The 24546-nt window shown below is 43.7% G+C and overlaps 1 protein-coding gene across 1 annotated transcript in view; it reads left to right on the top strand.

Moving 5' to 3' along the window:
• Positions 1-4457: 4457 nt before the first annotated feature.
• Positions 4458-24546, top strand: part of LOC309568939 (receptor-type tyrosine-protein phosphatase H-like) — a gene marked incomplete at its 5' end in the record, with an annotated part of 1053085 nt that continues 1032996 nt past the window's right edge. The window contains 2 exons of the mRNA XM_082274706.1: positions 4458-4461; positions 5244-5513. Coding sequence (XP_082130832.1) covers positions 4458-4461; positions 5244-5513 — 274 coding nt within the window. The remainder of the gene's footprint in view (positions 4462-5243; positions 5514-24546) is intronic.

Raw genomic sequence — 24546 nt, 5'->3', positions numbered from 1 at the left:
CCAACTTCCCTCACTAGTTAAACCGCCCCCAGCTCTCCTCTCTGATAACCCCCCAGCTCCTCTCTCTGCTAAAATCCCCACCCACAGTTCTCTCTGCACAAATGACCTCCCCCACTCTCCTCATTGCTAAACCCCACCCCCAGCTCTCCTCTGTGATAAACTCCCCTCTCCCAGCTCTCCTCTTTGATAAACTCCCCTCTCCCAGCTCTCCTCTGTCTCTGTGTACAAATTACCCCCTCTCACCAATCTCTTTTGTGCTAAAACCCCCTCCAGCTCTCCTCTCTGTTAAAATCTCCCCCAACTCTCCTTTCTGCTAACCCCCACCTCTCCTCTGTGGTAAAATCCCCTCCAGCTCTCCTCTCTGTTAAACTCCCCCCCCCCCAGCTGTCCTCTCTGCTAAAATCTCCCCCAATTCTCCTTTCTGCTAACCCCCCTCCCCCCACCTCTCCTCTGTGCTAAAGCCCCCTCCATCTCTCCTCTCTGCTAAAAGCTTTCCCCAGCTCTCCTCTCTGTGGAAACCCCCCCCCCCCCCTTCCCAGTTCTCCTGTGTACAAATTCCCCAAAACCCCACGTTTACAGCTTTCTCTGCACACATTCACTCTCCTGAAAGCTCTTCCCCCTCCCCTTCACAGCCCCCTTACCAATGGAAAGCCGACACTGCTGTATGCGCGGGCTTTATCTTTTAAAACTCGGCACAGTAGGAAAGCTCCATCCATCAAAACTGTCAGAGTAGCAATCTCCCTCCCGTATCACCTCAAGCAGCTGCAGTGCTGGAACCTGACTCACTATGGATCAAGGCAGCAGGACTCACCAGGGCTCGCTATTACAGAGAAGCCGGTAGAGGAAGTAAGTTGTGCAGAAAACTTCCTCTGCCAGCTAATGTGTTATATGACAGGTCGGAGTAGAGAGGGCTTCCATAGGTGGCGGAACAGCGTTCCAGCAGAAAAAAAGCCCTGGTTAAGAGACTGGTTTAACAAGAATGCCCATTTGTAAACCTGGCATCTTCCCCAACTTTCAAAAACATGCACTTGTCACCCCCATACTTAAAAAGCCTTCTTTGGACCCCACCGATCTTAACAATCTACGCCCTATCTCCTTGCTCCTATTTTCCTCAAAACTCCTTGAACGCCTGGTCTACAGTGGCCACCTCACTAAGAATAACCTTTTTGATCCCCTTCAGTCTGGATTTTGCCCTCAGCACTCCACAGAAAATGATCTCCTAAAACTCACAAATTACTTACTAACAGCAAAAAACAATGAACACTACTCTGTACTCCTACTTCTGGACCTTTTGGCTGCCTTCAATACGGTTGACCACCCCCTCCTCAAAAAAAAACTCCACTCCTTGGTCTCTGTGACCGTAACCTACTGCTCCCACCACATAATCAGTCTCCTCATGCATTACTAATTTACTAACTGACATATCTGTCTGGATGTCACACCACTTCCTCAAACTCAGCCTGTCCACAACTGAACTGAGCTATATTTCCTCCTCCACAGGCCCCTTTCCCTGACTTAGCTGTCAAAATTACCTTGGTACCTTGAGAACGTCATCCTTTGACGAAACATACGTCGGTCGCGGCGTGCTGACGTCACCTCGTTGAGACGCTCAGGCGGGTGTTCCTAGCTGTCCGGCCGGCAGCTTGGATTCTGCGCATATCTATATGCTTTACTTGTAAGTGCATTACTTTTACTTTTTGGTTATAATAAAACGGTTTTACACTATGGGCATCTCTATTGTTTATATATGAATCCGGGAGCCTTGTTTGTGGGTCAGTCATCTATGCCACCAGGGACGGAACGTATGTACAGAGGACAGCTAACCTTATCTGTGGATATCGGTTTTGTGTTTTCCGCATACATCTGCCTATATCTGGTAAGCAGGTATTAGTGACGGTCGTAAAGGGGCCACGGGTCATCTGAGTGTTCATATATGCCTGCTTTCCTGCACCATCTGGTAATTGAACTGTGATCTAGGTGGTGGCTTAACTCATCTCTGTGCTTGTTCTTGTCATCTGAGACAGCTCTTGGATAGTTCTATTGTGTTTTTGCTCTCCCATCTGCTAAGCAGCCTGTGATGGTGGTGGCTTTCATTGACACTTTCTTTTCCTGATACACACGGGAGTTTCTTTTTATCAATATTATACAGTATTACGCTATGTGCTTGTTGTTGTTCTTTATTCCATCACTTCTCTAACGGTGATCCTGGGACGGATACCACTGGGACTGGACCTGCCTATAGGGGATAAGTGACCGCATCCAGGGACATTCTGATTTGTGATATAAGCAATTATATACACACAATCTGGTAAGCGGTGACTTCTGTCAACGGCCCTGAGTGTTTCCTTTACCATCAGAGTTATCTCACATGCTCCCTATACCTGCACTAGTTGGTAATTACACTGTGATTAAGGTGGTGGCTGGTTCGTTGGCCTAGTCAAGATTGCTTTAGTTGTTTTTTGCTTTCTCTGATAATCCATCTGGTAAGCAGCCTGTGATGGTGGTGGTCCCTATGAGCACTTTCTCTGTCTGATACACACGGGTGATATACTTTTAATATACAGTATCATGCTATGTATTTCTATTTTCTATTTGATATATCCATCAACTTGTGATCCTGGGACAAAAATTTCTGAGGAGGAATTCTTCATAAACTTTCATCAGGCTTGGATATTATTTGAAAGGTCCAATTTGCAGCTGCATCTGGTAAGCAGTAATTTCACATGTAATCTACATTTGTGGATCTTCGCTTGAAATTCTGGACCCTCATTTGATCGTTTTGTACACCTTACTGAATTTTGGGACTTATTTGGACTCAATTTATTCGTGTCACTAAGCGCAGCTTTCTTTATCCACTATTCTTTTGATGTTCGTCACATACTAAGTTGCCGCTATCTGTTTTTTTGATATTCAGCGCAGTTTCTCCCCTCTTTCTTCTAGATTATAAACTCTAATGAGCAGGGCCCTCTGATCAAATTGTATTGTAATTGTACTGTCTGCCCTCACGCTGTAAAGCACTGTGAAAACTGTTGGCGCCTGAATAATTCAAATAATAATAAGTCAACATGAGGCCAAACCCGTGTTTTGTAGATTTCACAATTTCATCAAACCCAACAGACCTTATTTTATAGAGGAAATATTTATGAAGTACAGTATCAAATGCTTTAGCAAAATCTGCCTATTTTTTTTGTGCATAGATCCAGCCAATGTTTCAAAGTTACAAGTAATTAATGTAACGGAAGCCACTATATTTGTGCAATGGAAAGCACCCCCTTCTATTACAGAGTTTAAATTATTATATAGTAATGGTTCATCTAATGAAAAAATGAATGTAACTGGAATAAATTGCACAATAGTTAATCTACTTCCTAGGGTGAATTACAACATCACAGTTTATTCAGTGAATGGAACTTCGGATATAGTGTCACTATATCTATTACTACATGTTTGTACTTCTGGCATATCTGTTACTACATGTGGCATATCTGTTACTACATGTGAGTACTTCTGGTATAAACGTTTTAATTTACAGTACACTAAATGTAAATTCTAGCTTGTCTACAAGACTCAAATTATGAAATATTTTTTTTAAACAAAATGTAAAAAATTTAACTTACTTAATATAGAGTGCAAAGAACAAAATACATTACCTCATATCAGCCAATTAGAATGCTTCTTACTAAAGACACTGGATGTCCTCAGGTTATATAGTAATAACATTTAAAACAAATTGACGTTTGCCCTCTCACAGCTCCTTTAAAACTCCAAAATAAACCAATTCATTCATGAACCCACAAGAGCTGTTGTATCAGTTCCCTAGAATAAAACACTTCTGTTCATTTTAACGTTTTAAGAATATTATACGGTTCTTTTTTAAAAATCCATTATTGTTTTTTCCCATTAATGTTGCATGTGCTCAAGTGTCCCACAACATAGCTACTAATACTGTAAAGCAGTGGTCCAAAACCTCCTTGGCAGCAGGGACCGGCCGCTTGGAAGTCAACCCCTCCATGGACTAGGTGGGGGGGGGGGGGGATTGGCCTTTGTGTTGTTGTTGCGGCCTGTCATGGGAGGGGGGGCAGGGGGGTACAGGTTGTCACCTGGGAGGGGGGTGAGAGGGGTTGGGGGGTTTTGCAGCCTGTCACCTCAGGGAGGGTTTATCTTATCACCTGGGGGGTGGGGTGGCTGCAGCCTGCCACCTCAGGGGGGAGGGTTCAGCTTATCACCGGCACCGGTCTGTGACCCGGGGGTTGGGGACCCCTGCTGTAAAGAATCCCATTTCTAAACTGATGGCAAAATTACCTTTCTTACACATGTAGTTCCAATCAGTTGTTATTGGCACTGCATTTTTAGTTGTGGGCTTTGTTTAGTTACATAGTGCAAAGAGTAACAGCCACTTAGACTTCTGTTTTGAGCAGTTTTGAACAGGCAAACTAGTTTTTTTGTTGATTTTTGCTATGGGTTAGTGCACAGCTTTGTTTTTGCACTTTTATTACTTAAATGTAATCTAATCAATTACATTCACATGTTTGTTCTTAGTGGCACTTTTGGGAATAGCTTGTTGTTTACAACAGCTCCAGTTTAGACACAAATGAATGAAGCTGGCGATAGATGGATAAAAATATGGCTTTTTCACCAGTGACATGCCGAATTTTAATCTTTGTATGGTCGCTCCCATTTGACAAAAGTCAATCTAACAACTTCTGCCAAACGAGCTTGATCGAAAATGTTTTTAATCAGCAGCTACAGCCAATGGGCTTTAGTTGCTAATCAGTGTATTCTGACAGTGGAAAGTCACCTCTCTCAGCTGGGAGATATTCCTTTATCCACCTTGATTGTGTGGATAGAGGAATCTATTCTTTTTTTTTTTTTTTCAGTCCACTGGAAAAAAAATATGATCTACCTTTGGCCAACTGTAGTCAAAGCTGTGGATAATTGAGTTTTCATTAGAGAGAGACAGTCTTCAAGCAAATTACTTCTACTGTGCTGTATCTTAAAAAAAAAACATCATGCTTTGTGGCATTAGGGTAATGAGTGCACACTGTTATTTACAAATTAATTTTTAAATAAAGATGTTATACCAGGTATGAACAAAACATAACATAAAATATCTGTTTGGAAACAAAAAACAAAATTGTTTTCAAATTATTATAATTTTGATTCATTGCAATAATGTCAATGTATATAACTTTTTTGTCTTTGATATATTTATAACTTTTCTTTCATGTATTTTGTCTCCTTAGTGCCCTCTGTTGTTAGTGGATTAAATGTAACCAATATAACAGAAAACAGTGTGACCATCTCTTGGGAATTTTCTAATGACAAAAATGCAAGTACTTACACCTACAACGTAGCTGTGGAAGGTCCAACATTTCAGAACAAGACAGATTTAAAGGTTAACAGCACAGAAGTGGACAATCTCTTACCAGGAACAGACTACAATATCACAGTCTACGCAGTCAATGAAAATAAAACTTCTAGCCAAGCTTCTGCAATTGCTAATGCCACAACTTGTAAGTTATAAACTTGAAAAAAAGACACATCCAGTTCCACCTATGTCTGTTTATCTTTTCATTCTCTAACACGTTCCATAGCCCTGTATATTCTGCTTCCTGAGGAAGACATCTAAAAGTTTTTTGAGACTTTCAGCTAGTAACACTTCTAGGGGAGGGAATTCCAAATTCTTATTGCTCTAACAGTAAAAAACCCTTTCCGCAATCTAATGTTAGGCCTCCTTTTTTCTAACTTCAGTTCATGGTCATGTGTCCTTTTCTGGGACTTTAGAGTAAACAGTTTATTACAGTTGTAAAATAAATAAGATGCAACGGTTTTTGACTGAGATATTATCCTAAAAAGATTAGGTAACAAATGCAATAAACGTGCAATAAGCAAAATCAAACAATAGTGAATGTTCAAATGGCAAAGTGAAACTCTTGTTGTGCAGAATAGTGTAACAAGTGAATTACATCAAAAATCAATCAATCAAGAAGTGCTCCACAATTCAGTGTGTTTAGTGAAGAGATGATGCTCCAACTTTCCCACATGCAAATACAACAAACTGTTTGTAGTGCAGCTGAAATAATCAACAATGGAAAGTGTGTATTTTAGTATGTCTATATGTGAAAATTGGCCGCTTATCTAATCAAATGATCCCACCAAGAGATCATATGCGTGTGAGTGGAAGCGCCTCTGAAGACAAATGGTCAGTCAGCTCTAGGGAATGTATCCAGGCTTCTTAATCTCGTTAATCACATCATATGGTTATAAAAGATATTGGAAGATGCTGATAGTGCATTAATGCATATAAAGGTGGTTTATTAAATAAAAATTGCACTTACATCAAGGACAATGAATTAGAGCGATATGGGATAAAATCTTACATGGCCGCCTGCAGTGCGGTCTGTGCTAATTGACGTCACTTTGCTAGTCCCAATCCAACGCGTTTCCTCTGAGAAGGCATCGACTGGGGTGAAGGCTAGCAAGCGACGTCTCTCACTAACAACTTATTGAGAAGAACAGGAAGTGACACACCCTGCATGGGAGCCCCCAGTGAAGGAAAATAAACAACTTCCCTTTATCTGAAATGAGGTTGCTGCTGTGTGTCAAATTAGCAATACAGATAAAACTGCTTGCTGTTTTCAACCATTAAAGAAGCAATGTATGTGTTAAAACTATCACAGTGATTTTTACTTAAAAATCCGTATATTAAAATATCCCAACCAGTTAGAAAATAATTATTATACTTTAAGCAGTGATTGTGTCTAGTGCAATGACAATGCAAAATAAAAAGGGCGGAAGGAAAAAATAAACCAAGTAATGAAGATAAAAAAATACATACTGTATATATGAAATTATGAAAATAAAACTAAAACAAGCGATTAAAAATTAGCAAGAATACAGCAAAACCAAACTTTAAATACCCGGCGCGTCAGTATAGTGTAGGAAATGTAAAAAAAACCTTACATAGATTGAGAACGGACTGCTAGAAGAAGTTTGAAAACATTAAACCTACATATGTTTGTCCTCAATAGTTACTTATCTTAGTTCAAAGCATAATAAGTGGACAAGATAAAAATATCAATCGCTTGATTTAATTTTATTTTTTTGTCCTTTCATCATCACTATATTTATTTTTACTTATATGTATGTGTGTATATGTATATGCATGTATGTATATGTGTGTATACAGTATCTCACAAAAGTGAGGACACCGCTCACATTTTTGTAAATATTTTATTATATCTTTTCATGTGACAACACTGAAGAAATTACACTTTGCTGCAATGTAAAGTAGTGAGTGTACATCTTGTATAACAGTGTAAATTTGCTGTCCTCTCAAAATAACTCAACACAGCCATTAATGTCTGAACTGCTGGCAACAAAAGTGAGTACAACCCTGGAAAAAGTCAAATCTGGGCCCAAAGTGTCAACATTTTGGGAAGTGGCCTCACGCCAGAGTGTCCTGCGCTTAGCCGGATGATTCAGTCCCTTAGAGTTTATGGATAAAAATTTAAGCCCCATGGGAGATCCGGTGGTGTGTGCTGGGGGAATTTGAGAGTTCCATGGTACTCACGGTTGGTAGACCTACTGCTCCCGGGCTGGGGTCTTGCAGCTTGGAATCTTGGTCCCGGCTGGTATTGTGCAAGGAGCATTTCCTGAAGATCTTCAGAAGGTCATGACTGTAGGTAGGGAAGTAATGGAAAGGGAGGGACGAGATAACAAAGTAAAAACAACAAAACAGTGAAAAACATCCGTGAGTATAGTAGAACATAGAACAAACGGTAGTGCAGCGATACGCTGCTCAGGTCAGGGGGGGGGAAGAAAAAAAAAAGTCAAGGCACCAGGAACCTCGACTTCCAAAGGCTCATTTACAGTAGGTGGAAATCAACAACCTTCACTTGTGCTTCTTAGAATGTTTAGTGGTGACCACCCTCCATTCCTGCTCAAGGTGGTGTGGAGAGGGGGCCGGCAGATCGGTGGTGGGAGAGGCCGGCAGGATTCTCCATTCCCTGAGGAGAGCAAGGCCCTTTTCCAAGGAGTCTACAACGTGCGTGCGCCCCTCACGGGTAATCGTCAACCTGGATGGATAGCCCCATCTATATGTGATATCATGGTTGCGGAGGGGTTTAGTGATAGTGTTCAAGCTGCGCCTTTTCTGCAAGGTATATTGCGACAGATCTGCAAAGAGTTGCAGCCTAGCAAATTGGGGATCAAGCTGCGGTAAGTTTCGAGAGAGGCGCATAATGCGGTCCTTAATGTGGAAAAAATGCATTCGCAAAATCACATCACAGGGAACATTGTCAGGCAAAAAAGCAGGCTTGGGCAGACGATGAACTCTGTCTATGGTGAGGTCCAGGTCAGCAGAGTCAGGTAGCAGGGCCTTAAAGAGAGCTACAACATAAGAACGCAGACCCTCCTGGGGCACGCTTTCGGGGACCCCCCTGATTTTCAGGTTGTTCCGCCGTGAGCGGTCCTCAATATCTGCAAGCTTTGCTTTGACCCAGTCCATATCTTCTTCCTGTCGCTCCTGAGCATCTATGAGATCATTTATGGTGGAAGCATATTCTCCCATTTTCCCTTCCACATGATCAACTCTGCCTGAGACTGCCTGCAGGTCTGTACCAATTTTGTGCATGAGGGATGCCATATCAGCCTGAAGGGAACTGCGAAGTGACACCAGCATCTCCTTCAGGACTGTGTCCACTACAGGCCTGTTGGTGGTGGGGAAAACTTCTATGGAGTCAGGGAGGTCCCTCGTGTCATCTTCCATAGTGCTAGCGGGGCTCCCTGCATCTCCCTCAGGGTCCCCCCCAGTCTAAACCAGGCTTTGGCTGGGCTCCCTGACATGGGGGTGGAATTGTAAAGCGGGGGGGACTTGCCTGAACCATTGCCACGGCGAGGAGATGATCCGCAGCTGGAGGAGGTGAGCGGTGAAGCTGCCGCCGCATGCTGAGGGCGGCGCCATCTTGACTGGAGACCGGCGGCTTCTGGAGGAAGAAGGCCGTGAGTTTTTTAGGCTTTGATTCCTCTTTCCTCTTGCGTGACCTGTCGTCCAGGTCTCAGGGGTGCTGTGCGGGTGGAGAGCTATGAGCCGAGTGGAAGCGGGAGCGAAATCACTGCACGTCCATACAGGTTCCTGGCCGGCCACACCCCCAAGTGTCAACATTTTGAGTGGCCACCATTATTTTCCAGCACTGCCTTATCCCTCTTCGGCAGAGAGTCCACCAGAGCTTCACAGTAGAGATGTATAGAACTGTTCGCCGGCGAACAGTTCCCGGCGAACTTAGCATGTTCGCGTTCGCCGCTGCCGGCGAACATATGCGATGTTCGGTCCGCCCCCCATAAGACATCATTGAGGCAAACTTTGACCCTGAACTTTACAGTCAGCAGACACATTTCCAGCCAATCAGCATACCTCCCTCCCACACCCTCCCACCTCCTATAAATAAGCAAGGGCAGCATCCTTCTTAGATCATTCTGAAGCAGTGTGTGTAGTGAGAGTAGGGAGAGAGCTGCTGCTGCTGCTGCTGCTGCTGTTAAGCTAGGGACAGTTAGTCAGTGTTCCTGGTCTTGCAGTGTTCTTGGTCCACTACTGCTGTAATATCAGCACCCCAAAAAGCCCTTCTAAGGGCTGGTATTTGTGTTTTTTTTTTTTTTTATATATATATATATATATATATATACCTAGCGTCCCCAAAAGCCCTTTTAAGGGCTGGTCATTGAGTTGTTTCTTCTTATATATATATATATCTATATCTATCTAGTGTCCCCAAAAGCCCTTTTAAGGGCTGGTAATTGAGGATTTTTTTTATTTATATATATACATATATATATATATATATATATATATAGTGTCCCCAAAAGCCCTTTTAAGGGCTGGTAAGGTAATAGAGTTTTTTCTTTATATATATATCTATATATATCTATTGTACACTGCAGTTGCCTGCCCGCTGTGTGTGAGAGGCCACAGACCCACCACAGACTGTACTGTGTGCACACCACACTCATTTCGGGTGGCACAGGCACAGTACCTTGCATTTTAAAAACTATTTTTTTTTTCCTCTGTCATAATTGCAGTGAGTGCCGTGTCAGGTCCACAGAGTGCACTGTACCCACTGCAGTGCACTGCCCACCACTGATATATATACGGTGGCACAGCATCTTGTTGCAATAAATTGAAAAAAATAAATATTTTTTATTATTGCAGTTGCCTGGGCTGCCAGTTACTGTCAGGTCCACAGAGTGTACTGTGCCCACTGCAGTGCCACTGTGTGCCCACCCACCACTGATATATAAGGTGGCACAGCAGCTTGCAAAGTAAAAAAAAATATATATATTTTTTAATTGCAGTTGCCTGGGTGCCAGTGACTGCTGTCAGGTCCACAGAGAGTGTACTGTGCCACTGCCCACCCACCACTGATATATAAGGTGGCACAGCAGCTTGCAAAGTAAAATAAAATATATATTTTTTAAAATTGCAGTTGCCTGGGTGCCAGTGACTGCTGTCAGGTCCACAGAGAGTGTACTGGGCCACTGCCCACCCACCACTGATATATATGCCTGCAAGAGAAAAAGCCAGCCGCAGAGAAGCCGTATTCCTGAAAATATAAGAAAAATGCTGTTTTTTAGGGGTTCTGGACATTCTACAGAGCTGAAACTTGACAGGTACACTTTTTAGACCCCCCAGACACTGAATACAAAAAATGACATGCCTGCCTAAAAAAATGCCCGCTAAATGCCTGCAAGAAAAAAAGCCAGCCGCAGAGAAGCCGTATTCCTGAAAATATAAGAAAAATGCTGTTTTTTAGGGGTTCTGGACATGCTACAGAGCTGAAACTTGACAGGTACACTTTTTAGACCCCCCAGACACTGAATACAAAAAATGACATGCCTGCCTAAAAAAATGCCCGCTAAATGCCTGCAAGAAAAAAAGCCAGCCGCAGAGAAGCCATATTCCTGAAAATATAAGAAAAATGCTGTTTTTTAGGGGTTCTGGACATGCTACAGAGCTGAAACTTGACAGGTACACTTTTTAGACCCCCCAGACACTGAATACAAAAAATGACATGCCTGCCTAAAAAAATGCCCGATAAATGCCTGCAAGAGAAAAAGCCAGCCCCAGAGAAGCCGTATTACTGAAAATATAATAAAAATGCTGTTTTTTAGGGGTTCTGGACATGCTACAGAGCTGAAACTTGACAGGTACACTTTTTAGACCCCCCAGACACTAAATACAAAAAATGACATGCCTGCCTAAAAAAATGCCCGATAAATGCCTGCAAGAGAAAAAGCCAGCCGCAGAGAAGCCGTATTACTGAAAATATAATAAAAATGCTGTTTTTTAGGGGTTCTGGACATGCTACAGAGCTGAAACTTGACAGGTACACTTTTTAGACCCCCCAGACACTGAATACAAAAAATGACATGCCTGCCTAAAAAAATGCCCGCTAAATGCCTGCAAGAAAAAAAGCCAGCCGCAGAGAAGCCATATTCCTGAAAATATAAGAAAAATGCTGTTTTTTAGGGGTTCTGGACATGCTACAGAGCTGAAACTTGACAGGTACACTTTTTAGACCCCCCAGACACTAAATACAAAAAATTACATGCCTGCCTAAAAAAATGCCAGCTAAATGCCTGCAAGAGTAAAAGCCAGCCGCAGAGAAGCCATATTCCTGAAAATATAAGAAAAATGCTGTTTTTTAGGGGTTCTGGACATGCTACAGAGCTGAAACTTGACAGGTACACTTTTTAGACCCCCCAGACACTAAATACAAAAAATGACATGCCTGCCTAAAAAAATGCCCGATAAATGCCTGCAAGAGAAAAAGCCAGCCGCAGAGAAGCCATATTCCTGAAAATATAAGACAAATGCTGTTTTTTAGGGGTTCTGGACATGCTACAGAGCTGAAACTTCACAGGTACACTTTTTAGACCCCCCAGATGCTAAATCCAAAGAAATTTTTTATTTTTATTTTTTTTTAATTTTTCCAATAATTGGCTCTCTATCAAAAAATTATAATTTTTAAGAACTTTTTTTTGCGTGATCCCTCTCCGGCATGCCACAGTCCAGGTGTTAGTCCCCTTGAAACAACTTTTCCATCACTATTGTGGCCAGAAAGAGTCCCTGTGTGTTTTAAAATTCGCCTGCCTATTGAAGTCTATGGCGGTTCGCCCGGTTCGCCGGTTCGCGAACATTTGTCGATGTTCGCGTTCGCCGTTCGCGAACGGCGAATTTTAGGTTCGCGACATCACTACTTCACAGGTTGCCCCTGGAGTCCTCTTCCACTCCTCCATGACGACATCATGGAGCTGGTGAATGTTAGAGACCTTGCACTCCTTTACCTTCCATTTGAGGATGCCCAACAGATGCTCAATAGAGTTTAGGTCTGGAGACATGCTTGGCCAGTTCATCGCCTTTACCCTCAGCTTCTTTAGCAAGGCAGTGGTCATCTTGGAGGTGTGTTTTGGGTTGTTATCATGTTGGAATACTGCCCTGTGGCTCAGTCTCCAAAGAGGGGGATCATGCTCTGCTTCAGTATGTCACAGTACATGTTGGCATTCATAGTTCCCTCAATGAATTGTAGCTCCCCAGTGCCAGCAGCACTCATGCAGCCCCAGACCATGACACTCCCACCACCATGCTTGACTGTAGCCAAGACACACTTGTCTTTGTACTCCTCACCTGGTTGCTGCCACACATGCTTGAGACCAGTTTATCTTGGTCTCATCAGAGCACAGAACATGGTTCCAGTAACCCATGTCCTTAGTCAGCTTGTCTTCATCAAACTGTTTGTGGGCTTTCTTGTGCATCATCTTTAGAAGAGGCTGCCTTCTGGGACGATAGCCATGCAGACCAATTTGATGCCGTGTGCAGGGTATGGTCTGAGCACTGAAAGGCTGACCCCACCCCTTCACACTATGCAGCAATGCTGGCAGCACTCATACGTCTAATTTCCAAAGACATCCTCTGGATATGACGCTGAGTATGTGCACTCAACTTCTTTGGTCGACCATAGTGAGGCCTGTTCTGAGTGGAACCTGTCCTGCCTGTCCTGTTAAACTGCGGTATAGTCTTGGCCACCATGCTGCAGCTCAGTTTCAGGTTCTTGACAATTTTCTTAAAGCTTAGGCCATCTTTACATAGAGCAACAATTTTTTTTTTGGATCTTTAGAGAGTTCTTTGCCAAGAGGTGCCATGTTGAACTTCCAATTTAACACACCTGCTCCCCATTCACACCTGAGACCTTGTAACCCTAACAAGTCACAGGCATTTTCACTGAGGGGTGTACTCACTTTTGTTGCCAGTGGTTTAGACATTAATGGCTGTGTGTTCAGTAATTTTGAGGGGACAGCAAATTTACACTGTTATACAAGCTGTACACTCACTACTTTATATTGAAGCATGGTTTTATATATATATATATATATATATATATATATATATATACTGTATATATGTATGTGTATATACATATTTTTATTTTTTATTTTCATTTAAAGTTTTATTTTTTTCTTCCATAAAGTTTATTGAAAAAAATGCAGTAATACACGTTCTGTATAAATGGGCATACAAGTGCACACATGTGTGATCGATGCATATATCAACATGGGTTGTAGTGATGGACGAACATCGGCTCGGGCGGTTCGCAAACGTTAGCCGCAAACTTTCTCAAATGTTCGGGAACAGCAAGTTTGCGGTGGGCTCCATTGACTTTAATGGGAGGCGAAATTTAAAAACCTTTAGGTCATATTTGCAGCCACAAAATACTTACTAGCTGTGCACAAATAGTCTCACCACATGGGCACTCTCATAACAGAAGTATTGCTATTGTAAAAGTTGCCCTAATTTTTTTTTTTTTTTTTTTTAACAGCAAAAAAAAATATTTTTTTTCCTAAATCAACCAGAACTGACAGCAGCCAGTAAATACATGTCAAATACATATAGGGTCCATTCACACATCTGTAAAATGGGTCCGCATCCCTTCCACAAATTGGCAGAACGTTTACAGACCCAATGATTTTCAATTCGAGTCTGAAAAATTAGGCATTTTATTTTTATTTATTTCAGGTACTTATATAGCGCTGTCAATTTACGCAGCGCTTTACATATACATTCACATCAGTCCCTGCCCTCAAGGAGCTTACAATCTAAGGTCCCAAACTCACATACATACACAGTAGGGCCAATCTTTTTAAACAGGATCCAATTACCTACCAGCATGTCTTTGGAGTGTAGGAGGAAACCGGAGTACCCGGAGGAAACCCACACAGGCACAGGGAGAACATGCAAACTCCAGGCAGGTAGTGTCATGGTTGGGATTCGAACCAGCGACCCTCTTGCTGGTAGGTGAAAGTGCTAACCACTACACCACTGTGCCGCCCATTCACAGGATAAAAAAGTAAGTGTCGGCCAGTACAGGCCCCAAAAATTAGCCCACATGCGTTTACCTGACAGCTAAGAATGTTGTATTCTGTGGCTGAAGGTACATTAGGCATTCACAGGATACAGAAGTAAGTGTTGGCCAGTATAGGCACCAAAAATTAGCCCACATGCGTTTACCTGACAGCTAAGAACGTTGTATTCTGTGGCTGGAGGTACATTAGGCATTGACAGAAAAAACAATTGTCGGTAATGAAAGAAAAAAATTAGGCATTCAATGGACATGAAATGCCTTTTATGCCATTGTATTTATCGAAGACAAAGACCATGAATTGTTGTGGGTGGATGGCGGCCTGGCGGATATTTGTGGCCTGTCATGAGTAATTGTAATCAAACATGGTCTACTGGTCACATGTGTTGAATTCCTCAGAGATCCATGCCTCAGTCATTTTTATAAATGTGAGGTAGTCAACACTGTCATGAGCTAGGCGAGTGCGCTTATTGGTCACGATCCCCCTTGCTGCGCTGAACGTCCTTTCGGACAGGACACTGGATGGGGGGGCAAGCCAACAGTTCCATTGCAAATTGTGCAAGCTCTGGCCAGAGGTCAAGCCTGCCCACCCAGTAGTCCAGGGGTTCATCACTCCTCAGAGCGTCCACATCGGCCTTTAACCCGATGTAGTCGGACACCTGTCGGTCTAGGCGTTCCCTGATGCTGGATCCGGAGTAAAGCTGTCGATGGGTTGGCTGAAAGAATGATTTCATATCTGAAGTGACCAACACATCTTCAAACTGCCCTCTTCTTGCAGGCGCTGTTGGATTGCTACCCGCAATTTTTTCTCTGAGTGGAAATTCCTCTGCCAGTGCATGCAAAAGCAGAATGCAGCATTTCTCGAAGCAAGGCCTGGAAGTGCTGCATTCTGTCCGCCCTCTGTGATTTTGGTAACATATCTGTCATTTTTTGTTTGTACTGGGGGGTCTAAGTACATTGCCACCCAGTACTGGTCCTTGCCCTTCATGCTTTTTATAAGGGGGTCCCCCTTAAAACACTGAAGCATAGTTAGTGAGGTTGAAAAAAGACACCAGTCCATCCAGTTCAACCTATGATGTGTGTGTGTGTTTGCTGCTAACCGTACATTGTATACCCCTGTATGTTGTGGTCTTTAAGGTGCCCATCTAATAGTTTTTTTAAACTATCAATGCTCCCTGCTGATACCACTGTTTGCCACAAAGACTGTGTGCGACGAACAGTCTGTTGTTTACCGGGCGCTCGGGTTCGGCACATCGCGGATCGGGTGGACAGATTATTGGGTGGGGCTGGGGAAGACCCAGCTGTCATGGTACACGTGGGTACCAATGACATAGGCAGAGGAAGATGGACAGTCCTAAATGATTTCAGGGACTTAGGAGCTAAGTTGAGGACTAGGACCTCCAAGGTAGTATTTTCAGAAATACTACCTGTACCTCGAGCCACACCAGAGAGGCAGCGGGAGACTAGGGAAGTTAACAAGTGGCTGAGGAGCTGGTGTAGTAAGGAGGGTTTGGGTTCCTGGAGAACTGGGCCGACTTCTCAGTCGGTCACTAGCTCTTTGGTAGGGACAGATTGCACCTAAATGGGTAGGGTGTTCGGAGCTCCTAAACCCAGGGGGTATGGGGAAAAATCAAGAAAGCAGCCTAAAAACATCAAATGAGGATATATGTAACCGGTTAAAATAACGAGGGTTATGTCTGTATATTAAGAACAGTATACAGGTAAATATGAGGGATGATATTAATAATGGAGCTATGGACGAGGCAGAATCCCTATGGGTAGAACGTAAAAGGGAAGGCACTGTGGGGAAGGTAATATTGGGCGTATACTATAGGCCCCCCAACCTGAGGGAGGAGGGGGAGGCGGACCTCCTTTTACAGATAGGATTGGCAGCAAGGATGGGAAATGTCATTATAATGGGGGACTTTAATTATCCAGATATAGACTGGGCAGAAGGAACCGCGCAGTCAGCCAAGGCTCGGGAGTTCCTAAATGTTTTGCAGGACAATTTCATGGGTCAGATGGCGAATGCACCGACAAGAAACAATGTGGTACTTGGCCTACTGATTACCAACAATACAGACCTGCTCACGGATATAGAAATACGGGACAACTTAGGAAACAGTGACCATAGGTCAATTTGTTTCAGTATTAATTATAGTAATAGTAAACACAAGGGCAATATAAGGACACTGAATTTCAAAAGAGCCAATTTCCCAAAACTGCGCTCTCTGCTAGAAAATATCAAATGGAATAGAACCCTTGGAACAAAGAACACGGAGGAAAAATGGGAGTGCTTCAAAAGCATACTTAACAAAGGGATTGACCAGTGTATTCCAAATGGAAATAAATTTAAAAGAGCAAAACTAAACCCTGAGTGGCTAAACTCCAACATAAAAAGAACACAGTGGCAACACTGCGTGGCATCAACAACCTGGAAAGGAGCTTGGACATTACCTATCAGGCGCTGGCAGGGGCCAGCATAGAGGAGGGAGGAATAGAGGGGACGCAAGCAGCAGAGGTACGCAGCTGGGTGACTGTTAGGAAGGGTAGAGGGATGAGTGCCAGGGAGGCCAATCCTGAGTTGGTACACCCTAACAAATTTGCCGAGTTGCAGGTTGAGGGGGATATCAGCTCAGGGGTGGCAGAGCTGGAGCATGCACCCTCCCCCAGCTGCCAGGGGAGGGACGGCTCCAGGAAGAAGGGGGGCCGTAACTCAGGAAAGGTTAGAAAGGTTGTGGTAGTTGGGGACTCAATTATCAAGAGGACAGAGAGGGCAATCTGTAAAAAAGATCTCGTGAACCGAACAGTATGTTGTTTACCGGGCGCCCGCGTTCGGCATATCGCAGATCTGGCAGACAGATTGTTGTGCGGGGCTGGGGATGACCCAGCGGTCATGGTGCATGTGGGCACTAATGACAAAGTAAAAGGTAGGTGGAGGATCCTTAAGAACGATTTCAGGGACTTAGGTAATAGATTGAGGAAAAGGACCTCCAAGGTGGTTTTCTCTGAAATACTGCCTGTACCTCGAGCCACACAGGAGAGGCAGAAGGAGATTAGGGAACTTAACAAGTGGCTGAGAAATTGGTGTAGGAAGGAGGGGTTTGGGTTCCTGGAGAACTGGGCTGACTTCTCAGTCGGCTACCGGCTCTTTAGTAAGGATGGGCTGCACCTTAATGGGGACGGTACAGCTCTTTTGGGGAGAAAGATGGCCACCAAGTTGGAGAGGCTTTTAAACTAGGAGACGGGGGGGAGGGCTCAGAAGTAGAGTCAGTCAGGAGGGAGCAGAGGACTGAAGGCAGCTGTAGGGTCAGCAGCGACAGTAGGTCCACAACATCAATCGGTAGGTCTGTGCGGGAAAACCTCAGACCAAACAGGAATAAACATAACCACCAATTGCGCTCAACTTCCGTAAAACTAAGAGGGGTATATGCTAATGCCAGAAGCCTAGCTAATAAAATGGATGAGTTGGAAATATTAGTACATGAGGAGGACATAGACCTTGTGGGAATAACAGAGACTTGGTTCGACCCCTCACATGACTGGCTGGCCAATATCTAAGGGTATTCGATGTACCGGAAGGACAGGGTAGGAAAAAGAGGGGGAGGGGTATGTCTCTATGTCAAGAACAATATAAAGGTGATAGAAAGGAGTGACATTACGGAAGGGATGAGTATGGAGTTAGAATCTGTGTGGGTTGAACTCCATAGGGAAGGAGAAAAGGGGAAAGTAATTGTGGGGGTTTGCTATAGGCCACCTAACCAAGGGGAGGAGGTAGAGCTGGAATTCTTAGCACTAATGAGTAAAGTGGCAAAATTGGGATCAGTCATCATATTAGGGGACTTCAATTATCCCGACATTGACTGGGATGAGGGGACTACACACTCACAGAAGGCCCGCCTATTCACAGAAACCTTACTGGATAATTACATGTCACAGTTGGTGGACTCTCCGACTAGAGAAAATGCAGTCCTGGATCTATTGATCACTAATGACCCAGACCTAATCTCGGAGGTAGTAGTCCAGGACAACCTGGGCTCTAGCGATCACAGGATGATCACATTTAGTGTAAATAACAATATAACAAGGCAAGTGGGGAACATAAGAACCCTAAACTTCAGAAGGGCTAACTTTCCAAAATTATACTCCTTGATGGAAAGGGTAAACTGGGACCAAACCCTGGGATCACTGACCACAGAGGAAAAATGGGAATGCTTTAGGAACATATTAGGCAAATGCATCTTGCAGTGCATTCCTATGGGAAATAAATTTAGAAGAGACAAAGCCAAACCTGGCTGGCTAAACCGTAGCGTTAAAAAACTTATTAGGGGAAACAAATTGGCCTTCAGGAAATATAAATCAGAGGGCACAGTATCAGCTTTCGAGCAATACAAGGAGGCAAATAAGAAAAGTAAACACGAAATCAAGATGGCTAAAATCAACTTTGAGAGACAAATAGCGGAGGATAATAAAAAAAAACCCAAAGAAATTCTTTAAATATATCAACAGCAAAAAAACTAGGGCAGAGCATATTGCACACATAATTAGCGATGATGGGTGGATGGTTACAGAGGACCCTGAAAAAGCAACCGTGCTGAATGCTTTTTTCTCGTCAGTCTTTACACAGGAAACTGAGGGGTACACTGACCATGACTGTATGGTTAGTAGTAATACACAGGACTTGCCACTATGGCTAACAGAGGGTGAAATCAGGGAAAGGCTGGATAAACTTAACACAAACAAATCACCAGGCCCGGATGGCGTACATCCGAGAGTACTCAAGGAACTCAGTAAGGTTATATCCAGACCACTGTTCCTGATCTTTGCTGACAGTATTTGGACAGGAGATGTACCAGGGGATTGGAAGAAAGCTAACGTGATTCCGATATTCAAAAAGGGCCAGAGGCATATCCCGGGAAATTATAGGCCTGTCAGTTTGACATCAATAGTATGTAAACTTCTGGAGGGGATGATAAGGGACTATATCGTAGAGTTTGCTAAAGACAACAACATCATCAGCAGTAATCAGCACGGGTTTACAAATGGGCGTTCTTGTCAAACCAATCTCTTGGCATTCTACGAGGAGGTAAGCTGTGAGCTAGATAGGGGGAGACCAGTGGATGTGGTGTACTTGGATTTCGCTAAGGCGTTTGATACAGTTCCCCACAAGCGCTTAATTTATAAAATAAGGTCTGCAGGCATCGACCGCAGAGTTTGCTCTTGGATATGGAATTGGCTTAAAGGGCGTGTCCAAAGGGTGGTAATAAACAGCGCATACTCAGACTGGTCTGAGGTTGTAAGTGGGGTGCCCCAGGGCTCAGTCCTGGGACCAACCTTGTTCAATTTATTCATAAACAGCATTGAGAACGGGATCAGTAGTGCGTTATCAGTTTTTGCAGATGACACAAAATTGGCCAGGGCAATAACTGCACAGCATGAAGCAGATATCCTACAGAATGACCTGGACAAAATTACAGAGTGGGCAACGACATGGCAAATGAGGTTTAACGTGGAGAAGTGTAAGGTTTTGCACTTGGGGACTAAAAACATAAAAGCACAATACACTTTAGGAGGGGAACCCCTGGGGGAATCAAAAATGGAGAAGGATCTGGGAGTCTTGGTTGATAAAAGATTAGGCAACAGCATGCAATGCCAAGCGGCAGCTTCCAAAGCCAACAGAATATTAGCATGCATAAAGAAAGGGATGTATTCCAGAGATAAGACTATAATCCTTCCACTTTATAAAACTCTGGTCCGACCGCATCTGGAGTATTCTGTCCAGTTCTGGTCGCCAGTCCTCAGGAGGGATGTGTTGGAGCTGGAGAGAGTCCAGAGAAGGGCAACTAAACTAATAAGGGGATTGGAGGACCTTGACTATGAAGAGCGTCTACAATCGCTCGATTTATTCTCCCTGTAGAAGAGATGTCTGAGGGGGGACATGATAGCAATTTATAAATATCTTAATGGGGATCCCAGCTTAGAAAAAAAGCTATTCATTCGAAGGGATTGCATGAGGACTCAAGGGCATACAATGCGATTAGAGAAGAAGCGTTTTAACCTCAGGCAACGTGGGGGGTTCTTTACTGTTAGGGCTACAAGATTGTGGAATTCTCTACCACAAGAGGTGGTTTCTGCGGGTAGTATGGTGGCTTTTAAAAGACTCTTAGACTTACATCTCAAGGATCAGAACATTCAGGGGTATGTGAGATGATTACAGCCACACACACCTACACAGGTTGAACTGGATGGACTATTGTCTTTATTCAACCTCACCTACTATGTAACTATGTAACTATGTAAAAAAGGCATATTAATACTAAAGAAAAGGCCTTTAAAAAGACTGAGGGGTCATTGGCAGCATTCAAGCATTACAAAGAGTGTAATAAGAAATGTAAGGACGAAATCAGGGCGGCTAAAATAGAACACGAGAGATATATATCGGAAGAGAGTAAAAAGAACCCCAAGAAATTCTTTAAGTATATAAACAGTAAGAAAGCGAGGCCAGAAGATATTGGCCCCATAAAAGACAATAAGGGAGTTTTGGCCACAGAGGACAGGGAAAAGGCGGTAGTGTTAAATATTTTTTTCTCTTCAGTCTTCACAAAAGAATTGGGGGGCTACACTAACCCAGCTTGTAAGGCCAAACTAAACAACACACCTCAGGAAATACCGCCATGGCTAACAGAAGATAGACTTAGAACTAAACTAGAGAAACTTAACATAAATAAATCACCGGGACCGGATGGCTTGCACACGAAGGTTCTTAAAGAGCTCAGCCAGGTGATTGCCAGACCATTATTCTTGATCTTTAAGGATAGTTTACAGACGGGTATGGTGCCAGCTGATTGGAAAAAAGCCAACGTGGTACCAATATTTAAAAAGGGGCCGAGATATATCCCGGGTAACTATAGGCCGGTCAGCCTAACATCAGTAGTCTGCAAGATTTTGGAGGGGATGTTAAGGGACCACATACAAGACTTTAGTAATGAAAACGGTATTATTAGTAGTTATCAGCATGGATTCAGGAAAAATCATTCTTGCCAAACCAATCTATTAACCTTCTATGATGAAGTGAGCATGAAGGCCCCCATTCGCATTAAACTGCAAGCGGCGTAGTGGCCTGGCTCCAGCTCATCATCCAGGATAATGTCCTCCTCGTCCCCCCCCCCCCCATCCACGGACAACACCAGGGATCCCAGAAAGGTTTAAAGCATGCTCTTCTTGCTCCTTCTCATCCGCCCCGGCACCATCCTCCTCTGACTCCTCTACAGACTCCTGTTGTTGACTTGTCTCAGATGGAGTAGCACCCCCTGGGAATTCATCCAACATTGCGACTTCCTCATCTTCCTGCTCCTGCTCCTCAACGGCTTGATCAATGGCACAACGCAATGCACGATCCAGAAAGAAGGCGTAAGGTACAATGTCACTGATGGCACCCTGGCCGTGATTGACCAGTTTGGTGATCTCAGCAAATGGCTTCAGAAGTCTGCATGCGTCGCACATGAGCAGGAAAAAACCCAAGCTCCCTATAACCTGTCCTGCCTCAGAGTTCGTACAGGTAGTCGTTAACTGCACGTTTCTACTGGAGCAGCCTATCAAGCATATACAAGGTTACATAGTTACATAGTTACATAGTAGGTGAGGTTGAATAAAAACCATAGTCCATCCAGTTGAACCTGAGTAGGTGTGTTTGGCCCCTAATCATCTCTCATACCCCTGAATGTTTTTCTCCTTGAGATGTACGTCTAAGAGTCTTTTGAAAGCCACCGTACTTCCCACAGAAACCACCTCTTGTGGTAGAGAATTCCACAATCTTGTAGCCCTAACAGTAAAGAACCCCCCACATTGCCTGAGGTTAAAACGCTTCTCCTCCAATCGCATTGTATGCCCCGAGTCCTCATGCAATCCTTTCGACTGAATAGCTTTTTTCTATGCTGAGATCACCATTGAGATATTTATAAATTGCTATTTTGTCCCCTCTCAGGTGTCTCTTCTCCAGGGAGAATAAATCAAGCAATTGCAGACGCTCTTCATAATTAAGGTCCTCCAATCCCCTAAATAGTTTAGTTGCCCTTCTCTGGACTCTCTCCAGCTCCAACACATCCCTCCTGAGGACTGGCGACCAGAACTGGACAGAATACTCCAGATGCGGTCGGACCAGAGTTTTATGAAGTGGAAGGATTATAGTCTTATCTCTGGAATACATCCCTTTTTTTATGCATGCTAATATTCTGCCGGCTTTGGCAGCTGCCGCTTGACATTGCATGCTATTGCCTAGTCTATCCTCTACCAAGACTCTTAGATCTTTCTCCATTTTTGATTCCCCTAAAGGTTCCCCCTCTAAAGTGTATTGTGCTTTTATGTTTTTAGTCCCCAAGGGCAAAACCTTACACTTCTCCACATTAAACCTCATTTGCCATGTCGTTGCCCACTCTGTTATTTTGTCCAGGTCATTCTGTTAGGATATCTGCTTCATGCTGTGCAGTTATTGCCCTGCCCAATTTTGTGTCATCTGCAAAAACTGATATAGAACTACTGATCCCGTCCTCAATGCTGTGTATGAATAAATTTAACGAGTATGCGCTATTTATTACCACCTTTTGGACACGCCCTTTTAGCCAGTTCTGTATCCAAGAGCAAACCCTGCAGTCGATGCCTGCAGACCTTATTTTATAAATTAAGCACTTGTGGGGAACTGTATCAAACGCCTTAGCGAAATCCAGGTACACCACATCTACTGGTCTCCCCCTATCTAGCTCACAGCTCACCTCCTCCTAGAATGCAAGAACGCCCATTTGTAAACCCATGCTGATTACTGCTGGTGATGTTGTTGTCTTTAGCATACTCTACAATATAGTCCCTTATCATCCCCTCCAGAAGTTTACATACTATCGATGTCAGACTGACAGGCCTATAATTTCCCGGGACATGCCTCTGCCCTTTTTTGAATATCGGTACCACGTTTGCTTTCCTCCAATCCCCTGGTACATTTCTTGTCATAATACTGTCAGCAAAGATCATGAAAAGTGGTCTAGATATAACCTTACTAAGTTCTTTGAGTACTCTTGGATGTACGCCATCTGGGCCTGGTGATTTATTTGTGTTAATTTTATCCAGCCTTTTCCTGATTTCACCCTCTGTTAGCCATAGCGGCAAGTGTCCTGGACTCCTACCGCCGAGATTAGGTCTGGATCATTAGTAGTGTTGAGCGAACACGGACTGTATTATTCGTGTTCGTACCGAATAATTGGATTTTTGTTACCCGAACACGAACACGGACACTTTACTGTATATTCGGGTAAAAATCCGTGTTTTATTTCCGGGTTTTGCATGCTTTGGCGCTCTTTTCATGGCGGGCTTTCAACAGCCAATCAACAATCGTTTAACTGGTGTGCCTTAAGCCATCCCAGCCATGCCTGCAAATGTCTCAGTAGCTGTGATTGGCCGTCTGAAGCATGTGACCAAGTCTTTATAAGTTCGAGGCAGCCGCAGTGGCGTCATTATGCTGCTTAGATCAGGGACAGAGCACACATCAACGTGCTGGCTGCTGATTAGGGAAAGATAGGCAGGAAAAAACCATTTGTGTCCGGATAGAATTGAGGGACAGGTCGGAGTGTTTAGGCATGGCGAGTTGTAGGCATTTTAGGGATAGAGTCTGCTGAATTATAGGGTCAGTGTCTTCTGCAAACTACAATCGATATTGCTGTGTGGGGGGTGGGGTCTGCACTCAATCCTGATCTACGATCTCTTCTCAATCCTGTTAGGGAGAGGCTGCTGCTGAATTTTAGGGTCAGAGTGTTCTACAAACTACAATCGATATTGCTGTGTGGGGTGGGGTCTGCACTTAGTTCTCCTGATCTACGATCTCTTCTCAATCCTGTTAGGGACAGAGTCTGCTGAATTTTAGGGAAACTGTGTTCTACAAACTACAATCGATATTGCTATGTGGTGTGGGATAGGAGATAGGCAGGTGTCAGTGATCCACATCCATTTTTCTGTGTGTGGGCTGCAGTGAACACAATCTTTTTGGGGTGCAGTGAACACAATCCTTTTGGAGTGCAGTGAACAAAATCTTTGTGGGGTGCAGTGAACAAAACCTTTGTGGGGGTACAGTGAACACAATCTTTGTGGGGTG

Source organism: Pelophylax lessonae (assembly GCF_965119305.1).
Source record: "Pelophylax lessonae genome assembly, chromosome: 12".
Lineage (NCBI taxonomy): Eukaryota > Metazoa > Chordata > Amphibia > Anura > Ranidae > Pelophylax > Pelophylax lessonae.
This window is presented reverse-complemented; position numbering and strand designations above follow the sequence as displayed.